Source organism: Canis lupus, chromosome 2 (assembly GCF_048164855.1).
Source record: "Canis lupus baileyi chromosome 2, mCanLup2.hap1, whole genome shotgun sequence".
Lineage (NCBI taxonomy): Eukaryota > Metazoa > Chordata > Mammalia > Carnivora > Canidae > Canis > Canis lupus.
Window position 1 is genome coordinate 92,781,337 of NC_132839.1, and position 18,924 is coordinate 92,800,260.

Here is an 18,924-nt window from a genome sequence, read left to right on the forward strand (position 1 = left end):
TTTTCTCTGTAATTTTCTTCTATTTTCCCTCTAAAGAGATATCTTTCATAATGTATACCTTAATACAACTTTTGAAGTTACCAGTTTGACAAAATTGTGTTCTCATTCTCAGATTAAATAAAAGTAAAACTTACATTACTTCTGTATTTAAAATCTTCCTCTTAGTTTTCTAATATATGAAAAACAAAATTTAAATTTATTTCCATGACTTGTATGGCTTCTCTAAGATCTTGTCCCTGCCCCCCTCTCTGTCTCTCTGTTTTACGTATTATATTCAAGATTATACACTTGAGCACATTCTTTATAATAGCAAAGGGTTGGAAATATATTCTCATTTGCAAAAAAAGCAGTAAGGGATAAAAATTAAAAGCATGGTTACCTATAAAGGGATGAAGTAGGATGAGGCAGAGGGGACGGGATGAAAATACTGTGAATGGACCTTATTATATAGTTTATGTAAATATTCTATATATTCCAAAGGATATACATTTTTTAAAATAAAGCAATCCTTAAAATTTGAGAAAGAATGTAGCAAACAAATCCTGGCTGCATTATATTAGTAACATATTGGCACTGAGGAAAGAATTTATGTCTATAATTCTTATATGTCTATAAGCCAGTATTTTGACTGTGCATTCTTAGTAGAGGATATTTTAAGGACAGAGTGCTTTAAAGAAATCCTTTTGGTAATATTAGTAATAATATTGCCAGTTTGTTCTTTAAATGATAAATATAAAAAAAAATAAATGATAAATATATAATCATATAACATTGTTAGGGAAACAAGATTTCTAGGGTAAGAAAAGAAAAACGAATAAAATCAAAGTAGTAAAAACCCTGTAATATTACATGTGGTTTGGAAATGTCCATGCAAATTCACAAATTTTTTTTCTCTTCAAAAATATGTATTTCCTAGTCTGACTGCTGAAGTACCCTAAAAGCAGTGACATTTCAATTGAACCTATACCTGGATCATGATCTCTAAACATTATTTTCCTTTAAAAGGAATCTGGCCTCCTTGCAATCCTGGTCTGGATCAGAAAATGTACAAAATGAGCCTAGAACATCTTGTGCCAGCAAGCAAGGAAGCTCCAAAGACTAATTTGTCAACAGAATACAGAAGCCAATGTTAAGGGTTCCCCATTGGCCAATAAGAGAACATTTGAGCATCAAAACGAAGAACAATTGTAACTGAAGCAAGCTGAATGTTTTAAAATCCATTAGTTTATAATAATCAAAGTCTTTAGTCCACACTGAAGGTACACAGTGTACCAACTGCTTACTGTGCAAATGAGCAATTAAAGGAAAAAGTTAAGCATTCATCTTTCTTTCTTTCTTTTTAAACAAATCGTATTTCAGGACCAAATAGCCATCATTTAAGGAAGATTCTTAAAGAAGAATTCCAGCTAATAAATATGGAAGACATGATAGACTAAAAATACTAATATCTTGCAGCTCCTAATAAGAGAATTGCATCAAACATCATCATTAGAAAATAAAACTATTAGACGAGAGGTTATTTCGGGAACTGTACAATGGAGGCAGGGTCAAATTATCACCATCAGAACACACTGATCACTTGAACATTATTGAGATTAGATTTTATGTGCCACATCATATGTCGTATCACTTTTGAAGTACTCTTGCCAAAAACATTGAAAAGGAATCCAAGCAGTTCTTTAGGCCAGTGGTTCTCTAATATGGTTCAGAAAGCTCTTGGAGCCCCTGAAACTTTTTCAGATACCCTGGGTCACACTAATACTAATATTATTTGTCCTTTTCACTCTCATTCTCTCACAAGTATATAATGAAGTCCACCAGAGACTACTAGTATATCTAAATATATTGAATAGAGAAGCATATATGACAATATGGCTATCTTATATTAAGCTAGACATTATAGAGATATGCAAAATTATTTAAAAATCTATTTTACTTTGAAAATGTTATTCTGTAAAATGTTTTTAAAAACATTAACAATTAAAGTTATTGTTATCAATTAAGAATATTTTTTAAATTTATCCATTTAATTTCTATATAATATGGTAATATCAATGGATGTAACTCATCTAAACAAAAGCTTTTTGTGGTCCGTAGTATTTCTTAAGAGTAAAAAGAAATGAAATCCAAAAGTTTGAGAACCATTTGCTTTACAGTTAATTCCAAGTTTATCAGAGTTATTGGGACATAGAACAAAGGAAAGGACACCACAGGAAACAGAACAAACCGTAATGTAAAATATTATCTATTAGTACCCATGACCTAGCTTCTTCAAAAAGTCAGTGTTGGGGCACCTGGGTGGCTCAGTTGCAAGACCACGTGACTTCTAATGTCAGGGTTTTGAGTTTGAGCCTCACGTTGGGTGTAGAGATTACTTAAGTAATAATAAGTAAATAATAAGTAATAAACTTAAAAAACAAAGTCAGTGTCCTGAAGACTCACTGGAGCGAATTTCAGTACAAACCAAGTTTTAGACCATAGCAAAGAATTGGTATAGTTATATATGGAAATGTTTATGTTTTAAAGTTTCATGCCACAGAAATGATGTAACATCTGGAATTAGCTATAAAATACTTAATAGGGATAAATGGAGCAAGTATAGCAAAAATCTAGGTAATTGATCAAACTGAAGAGAGGATATAAGGGGGAATCATTCTATATTCTTACATGTTTGAATTTATCTTTTTAAAAAGAGTGGATCACCTTCTCAGAGGCTTTGCCCCATCATTTGTTCCAGCATAGTAACTTCCACTTGCCATTGTTATTACTGTGTCCTATTACTGTGTTTTATTTTCGTTATAAGTCTTATTACCTTGTGACATTTTTTTTATTGATTTGTTTATCTTTTCTTTGTCTTCCCCTCTAGAATGTAAGTTCCATGAAAGCAGAACATTTTCTATCATATTCCCTTACTGTTTCCTGTGTGCCTTAAAAAATGACTGGCATATTGTATCCATTCAATAAGTATTAATTGAATAAATGAATTATAAAAGCCAAGTGTTATAGGAAAACTAGAAAATAAATAAGCAAATGAAGAAAATAAAAATTATCCTTTCTTACCCACCCAGCAGTAACTGCTCCTGTTAAATTTTCAATCCAGTTTCTTCTGGGAAGAAATACATACACTCACTCTCTCTTTGTCTTCCCAGAGCTCACTCCCACAAATCATACGCTTCACAATCCTCTGCAACTTGTGTTTTTCAAAATAATATTTTTAAACATCCTTGTTACTAAATAACTTTAATACAGAATCACTTAGTTGAATAGTATTATATTTTGTGGAACGATCACATATTTCATTCTGTCTTTACATATGTAAGTAAGCCTGCTTGAGCTAAGACCTTGTACTCAATTTTTACTTCACATGTATTCCTAGAAGTAAAGTTGCTGCAACAAGGTGCGCATGCATAAAGCTGTTAGAAGTTAAGATAGTGGGGGGGGATAGTGAGTCAGTGATCAGAGGCAGATAGGGTGGGGGGGGGTGTCTCTTGGTTGATGGTCATAATTAGATGCTGTTTACATAGGACTGTATAGTTTGTGAAAATTCATTAAACTGTATACTTGTGTGTGCTTTTATTACGAATGTCATATTTCAATAAAAAGTTTTTAAAAATATAAATCATTTTTGAATATACATGATAGAGACTATCAAATGTATGGTTAACAAATGTAAAGTCTTCCAGTGTGATATTGTTGTAATAAGTAAATATCGCACATTTTAGTAAAATGTTTGGTTAAAATTTAAACTTATAGAATAAGGTAGTGCAATACATGGGGTAAAAAAGAGAACTTGTTTTTGAAAATGTTTTTTAAGTATGGACTTGAAGCCTTGTGAAATTTTGTTTCAATTCAGTATTTGGTGGAAGTACTGAGACCTTAGTTAATTTTTGCATCCTAAATTCACAATAAGCACTTTAATTTATATTGCCTTTTATTACTAATAAATAGTAAATGAATGAATTCTATGGGTTTCAGCTATATATGCACTAAGTAAACCATTTTGGGAAGGCTGTAACTTTCCCTTTTAAAAACATGCTTGCTTGTAGAGGGAGCCAAATAAGGGAAGGAAAAACCAGTGTTAAAACTTAATTGATATGCTACTCTGATATTTTATTGGTTATTTCCCCCAGGACTCTGGAACTTCAACTCAGTGGTTAAATCAGTAACATCAAAAACAATTTAAAAATAAAATTTGGGTAATCCTAGGGAATTTTATACTTTGGTATTACTGTGTTAATAAGTTTTGATAGTAAATTTGAGTTAATAAGTTATATGTATGCAGGTATGTGCCCACACACATATTTTACTAATCAGATCCTCATCAAAGATCAGCATTGTTGTCATGTGGTATATTTACTTCCAAGTGTTATTCTATATTTGATTTTTTGGCTTTTTTTATGGTTCATTGTCTATATTTTTATTCAAGTTTATATCCTCCTTTTTAAAAACTTTGTAATAGCAGTTGCACAATGTTCAATGTTTTATTAATTACCTTAACTGATACCTAGACTTAATTCTCAAGTGAAACTACTATGATTTATATAACCATTTTTTAATTATATGGGGTTGTAAAAATTGTATTGATCAGTAACATTAAAATCTTTGGTATATCTTGGTACATGACAACATTTTCATGTTAAATATTTTCTTAAAAGTGTGAACATTTAAGAAAACTATGAACATTCTTAAGATTTGTGATGACATACTGCTGTAATGTTTCCAAAAGGGTTGTATTCCTGAACTAGTAATGTTTGACCATGCTATGTTTATCGCACCATTACCAACGTTGTAATTTTTCTTTTCAAAACATCGCAGATTAGAATTGTAGTTAAAATGTAGTTTCTGGTACAGGGCTGTCTGAGTTTGAATGGCATTTTTTACTACTTACAACTGTGTGACCCTGGGCAGGATAGTTAACCTCTCTTTCACTTTCAATTGTGTCATTAAAGTTTGCAAATTAGGGAAACCTATTTATGTATTGGGTTGTATAAGCACTAAATGGGTTAAGATACATAATACTCTTAGGTAGTGCATCACACTTTATGTACTATAGAAAAATACTATTTTTATGTATTTAGATTATTTGTGAGTTACTAATATTTTCTAGAAATCAGCCAAATATAAATGAATTAAAATTTACAGCATAGGAATCTCCTAAAGGGTACAGTTAAGACCAGAAAGAGTCGGACTCCACAGAGGCTGACTAGGACATTGAGGGCATAAAAGAAAGACAAGACCTGCGGCGCCTGGGGGGCTCAGTCTGTCGAGCGTCCGACCTGTGGTTTCCTTGGGTCGTGGTCTCTAGTCATGGGATCAAGCCCCGCATGAGGCTGGCTCCACACTCAGCAGAGTCTGCTTGTGATTCTCACTCTTCCTCTTCCTCTGCCCCTCCCCACCTGTGCACACTCACACACGTGTGCACTCTCTCTTTCATAAATCTTTTTTTTTTTTAAGACAAGACCCATTTAAGAAGGTAGAAATAGCTTTAAGGTATTTATTAAGGCTGTTAACATAAGTTTGCAGTTTGCATCAAAAATTACTAACTTTTAAGCACCGTTGATTTTAATGAAAGCTTTATCGCTAGTAATTGCCATTTCTATGAAATTTAATTTGGAATATTCTTCCCTTCTAGATAACAAAATGTATGTGATATTTTCTCCTCATTAAAATTTACTTGCTTTCATGTAGTGACTCTTACTAATATTTACATATTTAATATTGATGAGAGATAATGTAGTTTCAAAGACCTTTTATCTCAGACTCATGCTGCTGTATGGACTGAGCTTCATTATTTATCTCGAACAGCAACTGAAGGCCAATAGTATTGTGAGGAGTTAATATGTTTGTAATATAGTTAATATTCATAATTGATTAGTGATCATCAGTCTTGACAATTTCTGAAGAAAAATCTATATGATTATTAAAACCTAAAAAATATAGAAACCATTCTTGAGCAGAATTTTTCTGTGTGAAACTAACCCTCTCTCCCATATAGATATCAGCATTTTGACTGTGTTGTTATTTCTGACTAGCGGAACAAAGTTCATTGATTGCATGACTGTTTGAGTCTGTTGTATGCAATGCTGACTGTTGCGACAAACAGAGCAAGTCATTGATGAGCCACTGAATAAATCTGTGTTGAGGTACTGTTCCTTCCAGGCCCTGGCTTAGGGAGGGAGTCTGGTGAGAAGATCGACCAGGTAGTTATGCTTAATTACATATAAATCTTAAATAGATTTTAAAAATAGTTACTAACTCTCCCATTAGACTTTAGGTACTAAACTAATAACACATCTTAATATACAGTATAGAAGAATATAAAGGGTATTGTGGGGAAAATTAGGAAAACATTTGATGGGATGCATGGTCCTGAAAGATGTGTAGAAATTAACTTGTCAGGCCAAGAGAACAGAGAGCGTACTTTAAAGAATGGACAAAGGCCATAAGATGAGAGATGAGAAAGAAGGGTGTCCTTGGAGGGGTGAAAAAACAACTCTATGTTGTGACAATTGCACTCGTCTGCTTTGAATAGATACTTGGTCGGGAATTTACATGAAAATACGGAACTGAAAACAATCTGTAAGTGAAAATTCAAATCTTGATTTTAACAGAAGGTGAATTCTAAATATAAAACTAACCCAATAAAGCTTTGGTATCAAGAAATTGCCCAGCTTATTAGGCATGGTTTTGGTTTTTCAAAGATCAGTCCATTTTAAGTTCTGTCTGGTAGTGTAATATATACAATTGCCTGACCTCGTTGAAAGGCCTCTCTTTGATTCTATACATTTTAGGGGGATCCCTGGGTGGCTCAGTGGTTTAGCGCCTGCCTTCGGCCCAGGGCGTGATCCTGGAGTCCCGGGATCGAGTTCCGCGTCGGGCTCCTGGCATGGAGCCTGCTTCTCCCTCTGCCTGTGTCTCTGCCCCTCTCTTTGTGTCTCTCATGAATAAATAAATAAAATCATTAAAAATAATAATAATAATTGTATACATTTTGCATTAGTGTTTGATCAAAAATAAGTAAATTGTAGTGTTAAGACCAAGTCTATTAACAAGTAAATGGGAATAATTTGTATTTATTATTAGGTAATTTCCAAGTATGTAGAAATAGTAATGTTCCTGTCACTATTTGATCATGTTTGCCTCTGATATGCTTTCTCTTAAGGAACTATCACATCCTTTTGTTTACATCTTAGAAGCAACCTTTGATAAAACCTATTTTGCATTTATAAGTAAAATAATTTTGTGTGCTTTAAAAATTTGCATTAATGCATACTAAGTGCACTCTTGTTAATTTATTCCTATAATTTGCTTTTCTTACCAGATTAGCAAAAATTTAAAATCTCAACAATACCAAATGTCATCAAGGATATGATAAAGAAGTTTGGTAGTATCTACTAAATTCCAAAATGTAAATCCAGCATTTACACTACTAGGTGTATATTAAAAAAAAAAAAAAATTCTTATACATGAGCACAAGACGACATTTAAATAGACTTTCATTTCAGGATTGTTTGTAATAGTGTAAAACACAGATAACCTAAGTTACCTACCAGTAGTTGAATAGTAAATAAATTTCAGTCTCTTTGTCTTCTACTTAATTTATATTGCCCTAGAACATAATAAGTGTTCAGTTTTGGGGGCGCCTTGGTGGCTCAGTTGGTTAAGCGTCTGACTTTGGTTCAGGTCATGATCTCAGAGTCCTAGGATCAAGCCTTGAGTTAGGCTCCCTCCTCGTCGGGGAGTCTGCTTGTCCCTCTTTCTCTGCCCCCCACCCCCGCTCACATATATTATCTCTCTCCCTCTCTCTCTCTCTCTCTCTCTCTCTCTCTCTCTCTCGTAAATAAAATCCTTAAAAAGGGGGCACCAGAGTGGTTAAGTATTGCCTTTGGCTCAGGTCGTGATTCCACAGTCCTGGGACTGAGCCCTGTGTTGGTTTCCCGGCTTGGTCAGGAGCCTGCGTCTCCCTCTCCCTCTGCCCTCCCTGGCCCCAGCTCATGCTCACTCACTCGCTCTCTCTCCCTCTCTTTCTCAGATGAATGAATAAAATCTTTTAAAAATGTGCTTAGTTATCCATTAGGTTAATCATTAGTACTTTGGAAATATATGCACGCAAAACAATCCAGTTATGATGTGCTGTCTCCCATGTGAAGGAGTGATGCTCGTAGAGGTAATCACTTCAGCTAGATCTAAATCAGCAGGAGCAAGAAAATGCCCATTAAGCCCATTACTGATCTTTCTTTTTCTCAAGCCTTCCCAGGCTATCTCTCCCCTTCTCTTACTGGTTTTGCTTTTCTAATTTGGACAGTCCTAGAGATAACTCTGTGACAATCCTAGAGATAACTCTTGAGCTCAAGCTTTTATGGTGTATAAAGAAGTAAGGATATCAGCAAAATACTTTACTATAGGCCAAAGCACTGCTAACGAAAAGTGAGATTTTCTGTGACAACTAAAATTTCTTTTAAAGTTCTTTATTTATATATTTATGTATCTTGTATTCACTACACAAATGTTCATTGATTACATAATTTTACTGTGTGGTAGAAATATGTTGAAGGAGTATATTTTCTGTCTTCACTAGATAGCAACGATAGTGTGTTATTTAAGTTAGCAAATACTTCTAGAGCAAAGCTTTTAACATAGGTAGCCTAGATATGGAGACAAGGCTGTGGGGAAAAAATGAAAGCATCTGTCACCTCGGTCACTGTTTAGCGTTCTGAAAGAAAAGAAATCAGGAGTATAAACCTGATTTGGGTAGCTCTCTTAAGGATGGAATAAGACTTAGGTTTAGTTCATCCTTAAGATTAAAATTATCCCTAACCAGGGCCATGTGTCTAAGAATGGCCCCAAAAGGACAAGAATGCCTTTACTGCCCTAACTAGAGAGCAATAGACAAGTAGGCATAGTTAATGTAAAGGAGAGAGAGGAGTTGTTCCCTGTACCTCCTTTTCTTATTTCTGGTCTGTGGACTAATTAACTTTAAATTATATCAAAAGTCTAAAAGAGTATAGAATTGGAGAAATTTCATTAATTCATTTTGTAACATTGGCTAGGAATAAAAGATTTATGAACAGTGTGTTTTATGTCCTATATACTATGTAAAATATGAGCAGGATCAAAACTGGTAAATCTGGGGCGCCTCGGTGGCTCAGTAGTTGAGCATCTGCCTTTGGCTCAGGGTTGTGATCCCCGGGGTCCCGGGATCAAGTCCCTCATCGGGCTCCCCGCAGGGAGCCTGCTTCTCCCTCTGCCTGTGTCTCTGCCTCTCTCTCTGTGACTCATGAATAAATAAATAAAATCTTAAAAAAAAAAAAACTGGTAAATCTGAATATGGATTAGGTAGTAATGGTTTTTAATGGTGATCTTATAAAGTCTTGAAATAATAAAGTTTTTAATTGTTGAAGGAGAGAAATGAGATAGTAAAGGAGAAGACAACATTCATTTCTTTTAGTAGGTTACAGCACTCTACTACGTATGAAATACAAATAAATAAGATCCTTCAGTCTTGTGGGATAAAAAGATGTATATATATATATATTTGTGTATATATAAAAATCAGTAATTGCAAGACAGTGTCACAAGTGTCATTAAGTGTTATAAATGTCAACACAAGGGAAACAATAATCAGCTTTGCTTGGGGGCATATGGATCTTTAAGGATGAGTAGGAGTTTGACAAGTTGAAAAGGTAGAGCATTCTAGGCAGAGGGAACCACGTACTGCAGTTTGAGAGACCTGACACCACATGGCATGTTTGAGGGACTGCAAGTGATTGGATCCATGGGAAACCTGAGGGGCTGAGCTGAGTTGGAGACAAAACATAAAAAATTGAGCTGAACAGATAACCTGGAGCAAGATGCTTCATTTAACAATTTTTCAAGGTACTATGTACCTTATGCTTATCCAGTCTCCTTTTTTAATTCTTCAAAATTTACTCTACACTTACTGTATGCCAGGCACTCTTCTAGGCAGTGGGGATACACGGGTGAATAAAATGGACACGGTCTTTGCCTTCTCATAGTTTATAGTCTGCATGGCTAACACTGGTAAATATATAAGCTACTAGAATATAGCATGCTTAATGCCAAATATTATAAGTAAGTGTTGCAACTGTAGAACCTAGAATAGTGACAGTCACCCAAATCCAAGTTGTGGCCTGAATGACTGAATAAGTAAGTAATGACCAGTAAGATTTGGTGAGAATTAGGATGAGTGTGAGGATAGAAGGAAAGAATTAAGAGTCTTCTAACAGGGGAAACTTAAAGTATGAAAGCCCAGAGTTTAAGAATACCCTAGTCCTTTCCCAACAGGTTTCTCCACTCCACCTTTACCCCCTTGCCAGAAAACAGATTGATCCTTTAAAAGCATAAATTAAAATTGTGTCAGTCTAATGCTTAGAATCCTCCAAGGGTTTCCTGTGTCTCTTAAAATAAAATTCAGGGACGCCTGGGTGGCTCAGCGGTTGAGCATCTGCCTTCAGCTCAGGGCGTGACTCCGGGGTCCTGGATTGAGTCCTGCATCAGGCTCCCTGCGTGGAGCCTGCTTCTCCCTCTGCCTGTGTCTCTGCCTCTGTGTGTGTTTGTGTGTGTGTGTGTGCCTGTCTGTCTGTCTGTCATGAATAAATAAAATCTTTTAAAAACTAAAATAAATTTAAAATTTCTCACCATGACCTTCAAGGCCTAATGTGATCTGCCTTCCTACATTTCTGATCTTTTTCACTCAGCCTGGCTTCCAGCCACCTGGGCCTCGTTGCTATTCCTCAGACATTTCAAAAATGATTCCATATCACAGTCTTTGCACAAACTGTTCCTGATAGAAGCTTTCCCCCAGATAACATGCTTGATTGGTCATGGTTGGCACCATGACAAAAGGTACTTTTTATGCCTTCATTACTGCTGCTTCCAAATTCCTAAAATAGTGCTTTCCACATAGTAGGCACTCAACAAAATCATTGAATTACACATAGCAAGATACGAGTGAGGCGTTTTATTTTTGTCTTTGTATCTTGCCAGGCCACCTAAGTGTTGGGTAAATTTGCACGGTAACAATAAAACCCAGTTGAGTTTTTTTAAGCCAACTTGAATTTTTATATTTTTTAAACCTGTTTTCTTATAATTCTTTATAACTTAAATTTCCAAATTTTTAGCTATCAGTAAAGAAATAGTATTATTTAGTGCTCTTTTAAATTCATAGTATATTTTTATTCTTTTCCATCCTTAAGTTTGTCAGATTAACATGTTTTATTTATGTAAATTCAATGTTATAATAGTAATAAAAATAACTACATTTTAATAAATACTTAGGCAGTTGTTTCCTAACAAGCTATTTTTCCTAAAATGTTATATTGTTATAGGTAATGTCTTCATCCAATCACAGATATAAACACAGTATATTACAAAGGCAATGATGCAATTGTTACGCATTTCAGCTATGTAAAATAGTAAAATTTTACAGTGAGTTCTAAAAAAAAATAGATTGGTCATATGTGGAGTCACAGTTTACCTAAATATATGTTCCACATATTGCTAGTCCTAGTAAATGCTAATAATTGTTCTCTTATTCATCATCATTTTTTCTGTGATCTCTGTTTTGTACAACTTACATCATTCCTATTTTCTCGAAGCATCCTCTGAGCAGCCTTGAGTAGAAAAAAGTCATGAATAAGCAGTTAATGGCTGTTCACAGCAGAACAATGGGAAAAGTGACCAAAGGTTGATTTTAAACAGATTTTATATCACAGCCTGTTTGTTTCTTCATATCATTTGGCAGTGCCAGCTCCTTCTCGATTCTTTTTTCCTATGTAGTGCCTTCCCAGTCATGTCCTGTTGCTAAAACCACAAGATGAGTTGGTAACGGCCACATGTCAAATACAAATGTTAATTTTTAGGTCATGAATTAGTAGATCAGCAAAATATGAAATGTTAAAATGTAAACCTACCTGTCACAAATATAAAGTTTTTTCTCTTGCAAAAATTATAGGGGATGGAGTGTTAGATCTCTCTACAAAGAAAACCAGCATAAAATCTGAAGAGTCATCCATATGTGATCCTTCTTCTGAAAATTCAATGGCTGGGTAAGCAATATCTAGGAAACATAATTTAATATTAATATACAATTATCTCTACAGAGAACTCTTAATACTACTTTGAGTAGATTGACATATATAGCTTTCCTCCAGAATTTTTGTCACTCATATGTGTGTCTCTCATACCTTTCATTTGTCCTTTCTCTTTCCTTTTTATTCTTTCTGTTAAAGAAAAGTTATCAGAACAATCACCAAACTTTAGTTCATGTTACTAAAATGAACTACCAACTTAATCATAGGCTGCAAACTCTTAAGAAGCAGGACGAGTCGAGAAAATTTAAAATTCAGTATTCAGGAGGCAATTTTAAGGAAAATATGTGATTTCACTATTTAATTTTATAAACAATCAGCAAATTCTAAAAGTACCATACTTACTAATTCTTACAGCTTAGAGTATTTACATTTTTTTTCACTGTGCTTTAGGTGTGGTGGCAAACTTTATATAATATATACAGTGATATATATCTAGCAAACACCACAAAAAGTCCTTTCATACTTTGAAGGCTCTCTTTAAATTAATTAAAAAATCAGCAGTGAGATGCTATTCTGCTGGATTTTTGGATTTTTATTTAGTGACTTTTGCATCTTCCCATTAACAAACTGCATAGGAAGCTTTTTTGTCACATTTAAATCTTAGCTGGAGAGTGTGATTTGTTTCAACTAAGGCTGTACTAGCTTCTGAGTCATAAGGTACAGTTAGCTTCTCTTTGAGAAAATTACAGTGATATATTTGAAACAGAAATAACATAGTAGTATCAAATTATTTTACCCAAATATAACTTATCTACTTGTTTCAAATTTTAAGTTTTTGTCTAGAGAAAAATTAGTCTGTGGAAATATGAGGTGTTTGTGTTTGGAAATATTCTTGCTGCTACAATTTTCCTTTAAAGGGGTTGACTCTTTTATTACTTGTTTAGCGGTAACGTCACGTTTCTACTAACAAAAACTCCTTTAGGATTTGGGTATTTTTTATAATGGAACTCTAATTGTACAAATAAAAATTATAAGTGTTGCTCTGCAAGCATCTGTCAGAGGAATAGCAACATCATGAGAATATTTTTACAAATACTGAGTTAGGATTTTATGTTCTTGGAAGGTCTGCCCGTTGAGGCCACCGTATGATTGACACATTGTCCTACCAGGACTGTAGCGTTTGCTTTGATAAGGAGTAACTACTACATCTCACAGACTTAAAAAGAGTCATAAGCAGTGATGTTACCTAAGCAAGGAGTATAATAAAGGAGTGGACCCTCCCCTTCCATAGCTGTGTGAGAGTCTCTCATGCATCAGTTTACCATCGTTTCATTCCATCCATCCAGGAGACTACACAGAAACAGAGAGGACTATGTGGAAAGAAGTGCTGAGTTTGCAGATGGTTTGCTCTCAAAAGCTTTGAAAGACATTCAGTCTGGAGCACTGGACATAAATAAAGCAGGCATACTTTATGGCATACCTCAAAAAACTTTACTTCTCCACTTAGAAGCCTTACCAGCAGGGAAGCCTGCGTCTTTTAAAAACAAAACTCGAGATTTCAATGATAGTTACTCATATAAAGACAGTAAAGAAACTTGTGCAGTACTGCAAAAAGTAGCCTTGTGGGCAAGAGCTCAAGCAGAGCGCACAGAAAAAAGTAAACTCAATCTACTTGAAACCTCAGAATTAAAATTCCCAACAGCTTCCAGTTACCTCCATCAGTTAACTCTACAGAAAATGGTTACTCAATTTAAAGAAAAAAATGAAAGCCTACAATATGAAACTTCACATCCTACTGTACAGTTAAAAATTCCTCAGCTCCGAGTAAGTTCTGTTTCAAAACCACAACCTGATGGTCCTGGTCTGCTGGATGTTATGTATCAAGTTTCCAAAACCTCTCCAGTCCTAGAAGGATCAGCTCTCCAAAAACTGAAAAATATACTCCCTAAACAGAACAAAATAGAATGTTCTGGGCCTGTAACTCACTCAAGTGTTGACTCTTATTTTCTACATGGGGACCTCTCTCCTTTGTGTCTTAATTCTAAAAATGGAACAGTTGATGGAACCTCTGAAAATACTGAAGATGGATTGGATCGAAAAGATAATAAGCAGCCCAGGAAAAAACGTGGCCGTTATCGCCAATACGATCATGAAATAATGGAAGAGGCTATTGCAATGGTAATGAGCGGAAAAATGAGTGTTTCCAAAGCACAAGGAATTTATGGGGTACCTCACAGCACTTTAGAATACAAGGTAAAAGAAAGATCTGGAACACTGAAGACTCCTCCGAAGAAGAAACTCCGATTACCAGACACTGGGTTATATAATATGACAGATTCAGGGACTGGCAGCTGCAAAAACAGCAAGCCTGTGTAGATTACTTGTTAGGAAAATGTTTGTGTGTGTGTATGTGCGTGTGTGTATGTGCGTTGGCGTGTGTGTGTGTGTGTGTATGTGCACAGGTGTGTGTTTGTGTGTCTATATACACACGTGGGAATTACAGATGCTCACTCTGACAGGAGACATGAAATTTTACAGTTCAAAAACCACTTACATGCCTTTTGAAAAAAGTTTTATTCAGGGTTTTCACTGTGGACAGAATTATATAGTTGCTTACTTAATTCTGATAGTTTGTATTTAATCCTTGTATAAATAGGTGAAAAAGATTCAGGTTTTCTTTAGTAGTCAATAGCATAAAGCGTTGTGGAAAAACAAGTAATTGTCAAGTGAAACATTTTTATTGGTGAAAGACCACTCCAGCCATTCAGTTGAACCATCTTATAATGGAAATATGATATTAATAGTTTGTAAACATTTTTACCTAATACACTTACAGCTATTGTAAGTACATCAAACAACCAATCAAAGTTTAAATAGACCACTATCTCCATACTAAGAAAAATTAATATATACAGTATTAGTACACTACAGTGTATTCTATGAAATATGAAATGCACTCAAGTGCATCCACCAGGAATAGAAAAGAAAACCTTAAATGATATGTATAATGAAATTTAATATTTATCATTTAATAGTTGATTTACAGGAAGTTGGGGTTTATAAGGTATATACTTTAAAAAAAAAAAAAACTGACACATAGTTAACCCCAGCAGCCATAGAATCCTTTAATATAAGATGGAATACTAAGAACAAAAAGTAATTTAAATTTAATTATTAAAATAATTTAATTTTGTTTTTCATTTGAAAAATAAGCTAATGTGTAAGGTTAGAAAAGAAAGTTGGAATGCAACTTAGAGCATGTTTATAATGTGCACAGAAAAAGCTTGAGAATGATAATTTTGGTTTAAATGTGCTGGTTAGTTGATGTTATGACTACTTTAAATTTTAAGGATTGTGACACACTCCTACTATTGAAAAACCTCAGTGTAACTTTAATATATTTGCTGCTGTGACATTTCAAAACATTTTCAGTTTATCAAAATGAATTACAGATTTCATTTTGGTGGGCGATACATTATCATTTTGCTAATAACCAAATTTGCAGTTTGTTCAGGGTCTTGAATAGATTTACAGATGTTTAACACTGAAGCTGTTTTGAACTTTCAGTAATGTAAACTCTCTACTAATTGGGTAGTTAGAAGCTGGGCAGTGCATTTTAACTTTTACTAGACTCATAAGAGAGACCAATAATTTTTATATAGCAGTTTTAAAATGTGGTTCAGAGTATCCATGTTGGATTTATGGAGTATGCAGTTTTAGTGGTAAAATGTTATAAAGCATGTGCCTCCATATAAAGAATGGGGATTTGCTTCATATATTCAGAATTCTCCGAGTGCCCCTTTTCTCTGTTAAAATTCAGGTTCCGGTCATTTTTCTAAGCCAATTTTCCTAAGTCCAAAAGGAATACTTAAAGCTGAATTTAAAAAATAAGTGCACCTTGTCAAATACTTGTGTTTTTACACTTGTGTTTGTGTGTATCTAATAATCACATATATATGTAATACTAAAGAGATTTTCAGCTATTACATTTAAAAACTGCTTACATTACGTTTAAAGAAACTGAAGAGTGGGAAACTACACAACCAGGTAGTTACTTGGTCTCTTAGATCTATACTGAACCCTCTTCAGCTTAACGTTACCTGCATACTAGGGTATGAATCCTCTTGCTCTTTTTTTTTTTTTTTTTTCCCAAGTAAATATACATAATAGATTGCAAAACAGCAGATGTCAGGGTCATCTTTCTTTTTAAAGAATTAAGCCATATTTTGTGAGGGCCAGAACTTGGATTATTTAATATATTTCCCCTCCTCCCCCATTGAAAAACAAATTTAAAAAACAAAGTAAATGTTTCACCACGATTTTATTGACCTCTTTATACAGAATTTTACTTGCAAAAATTTGGGGGCCTGAATGCATTACATAATATTTATATTGAGCTTTTTTATTCCTCACACTATATTTACATTAGTAAATTGATTGAGAAGTTTATAGTAAAGGGATACTTACAGAACACTTTTATATCATTTAGAAGATGACCTGACCAAAAACTTTACAGGATTCATAAAATCAGGGATCATTTTGCTATTGACTTCACAGTGATCAGTAGTTTTATAGGTAATATTATAGTTAATTTGCAGCATTTAGTATTTGTATTATTTATTTTTGGTCAGAAATAGTAAATTAAATATTTTTTGATAGTTTATAGGTAATGATCAACCCATAACTTTTAAAAGAAACAAAATGTTTCTAATTATTGAGTTAACTTTTGATTATACAAACTAGGAAAGGCAGGGAAATTTATGGGTTCCCCTTCTCCCCAGTGATTCTATAAAGATGTTCTTTATGTTAAACTTTCAAAGTACTTTATAAATTTAGTTACCAGTTACTACTTATTAATTGACAGTTTTCTGAAAAATCCAGTTTCAGCAGACTTTTAATGAAGGTGAAAGCAACCCTTATATGCTTTCTACTTATTTGAATGTTCCTCAAGTATTTTATATTTAAAAAAAAAAAAAAAAAAGAAGGAAAAGAAAAAACAGTGCCTCTGTTTTTAGAAAACTACTGCTCAGTAAAGTTGTTTAAACCATTTCTGGTAGCTAATGACAATTTTATATTAAATTGTATACTAACTTTAGTGAGACTGATTTTTTTAGTTGTTTACAGTACAAATACTTGTATTTGTTTTTTAATTGCAGTATTTCCATTGTCGCAGTAATTTAGTAAAACTCTGTGGCTGCCTTGATTTTGACAGATTTTGTTAATATAAACTGATTGTTAGGCAATTAGTTATATTTATGCATAAATCAATTGCACTATAATTCATGAATTATTTATTACAATATTTTCTAATGAATTCATGTATCTGTCTTGTGTTGTAAATGTACTGTAATTCTGTTCCTACTTTGTGTTGTTATATATCTAAATCTGATTGTATGAATTTTAATTGTTCAGTTAACGTGTTTCTAGGTTGTAATTTGTAGTAAAGCACTTCAATGCTTTTGCACTTAAATTTACAACACTGTTGGTGTGTGATTGATTTACTCATTCAGTAAAAAAAAAAAACAAAAGAAAAGAAAAGAAAAAAAACTGACTACACTGACTTTTTTGATTCACTATAGGAATTATTTATATTAATATGAAAAACTGACTTCTCCAAAGAACTATTTCAACAACAAAACCTGTAATGAGCAAACCCCATAGCGACATACAAAAAAACATAGGATGTTTTCATTTATAAATCAGCCTGGAAAAACTTAGAAAAAAATTTAACATTAAAAACAAGGAAGCTATGAAAGATTTAGGAACTTTACATAATCACTTGAGAATAAATTCTAGGTTGGAGACTTGTATGTATTCAACTATTATTTACTCATATTAGGTTTTTCTTTGAGATTCTAACATGCAAGAAATATAGAAAAGAAAATTTTTGGAGCCAAATAAACATTATGGAATTTTGTAATTTGAGAATTTCGTTATCTAATATCTTGATATGTGTGTATTAGATATAATCTAATACCTGAATATCCAGCTAGTCACTTTATGAAGCTATTCTTCATATACCATTTCATGGAAATTACCACTATGGTATTATGGAAGTTCCATTATTAAAAGTAATAAACTGAAAAAAAAAAAAAAGTAATAAACTGAATAAGAAACTTTTTAGAAGTATAGACTCCCTTGAAATCTCAGAAGACAGTTGTAAAAAACTTGGGGTGGTTCTCAGAATAGTTAACGCTAATCATTCGTTTTAATTATTTCTACTTTATACTTGACATTACTAACAAAAAACATGTAAGCATTCTTGAAACTTATGAAAGGAAAATAATCTTTAAAATATGATGCAGTGAATTTTTATAAGAAACAAAATCTCTGTTTATTCACAGATATATTTACTAGGCCGTAACATGACTTTAAAGAAATGCATCTTTCAGAAGTCTTTTGGGTTTTCTAGTGCTTATGTGAAAACTATAATTTTTAATTTGCTGGAAAAGAGTATAAAAATCACTTAAATCTTCATATTTGATAATTAACATTTCCTTATGTCTTTGTTCTCCATATATTTTTTGAATTATTTAATAGTGAATCTTGGAAATCCATTCCATCATTGACTTCTACTTGTGATAAAATTTACCCAAAGAAAAAAATTTTTTTTCAGAAAGGAAGGGATATTGGGGTCATGTCTGTGGACTTGAAATGTTTTATTGTTAATTTCATATCTTATCACTTTGATGACTGCTTTTGTCAAATCACATGTTAGTCTTGGTGAAATATTGGTTGAATCTAGTAAAGTTACCGTTTTTCTAGAAAATTTTTATCTAATGTTCAGAATTTGCTTCAGTGTTTTTGCTACTCAAATAACATAATATTTATAAAATGTAGTTAAATATTGCATACTTATCTGTGAAACAGG

The 18,924-nt window shown here is 33.3% G+C and overlaps 1 protein-coding gene across 22 annotated transcripts in view; it reads left to right on the forward strand.

Moving 5' to 3' along the window:
- Positions 1-18,924, forward strand: part of LCORL (ligand dependent nuclear receptor corepressor like) — a 154,363-nt gene that overhangs the window by 113,981 nt on the left and 21,458 nt on the right. For 14 of the 22 annotated variants that reach the window (XR_012022937.1, XM_072809472.1, XM_072809505.1 and 11 more), the window contains one exon: positions 11,975-12,068. The exons of 2 other annotated variants lie outside the window; for them this stretch is intronic. Coding sequence is in view for 18 of the 20 variants with exons in the window: in XM_072809472.1 (XP_072665573.1) it covers positions 11,975-12,068 (94 nt within the window). In the remaining 2 variants the exon portion in view is untranslated. Of the gene's footprint in view, positions 1-1,005; positions 6,969-11,974; positions 12,069-13,399; positions 17,073-18,924 lie in introns of those variants that run through there. 6 more of the 22 variants (XR_012022935.1, XM_072809520.1, XM_072809535.1 and 3 more) reach the window with 3 other exon arrangements.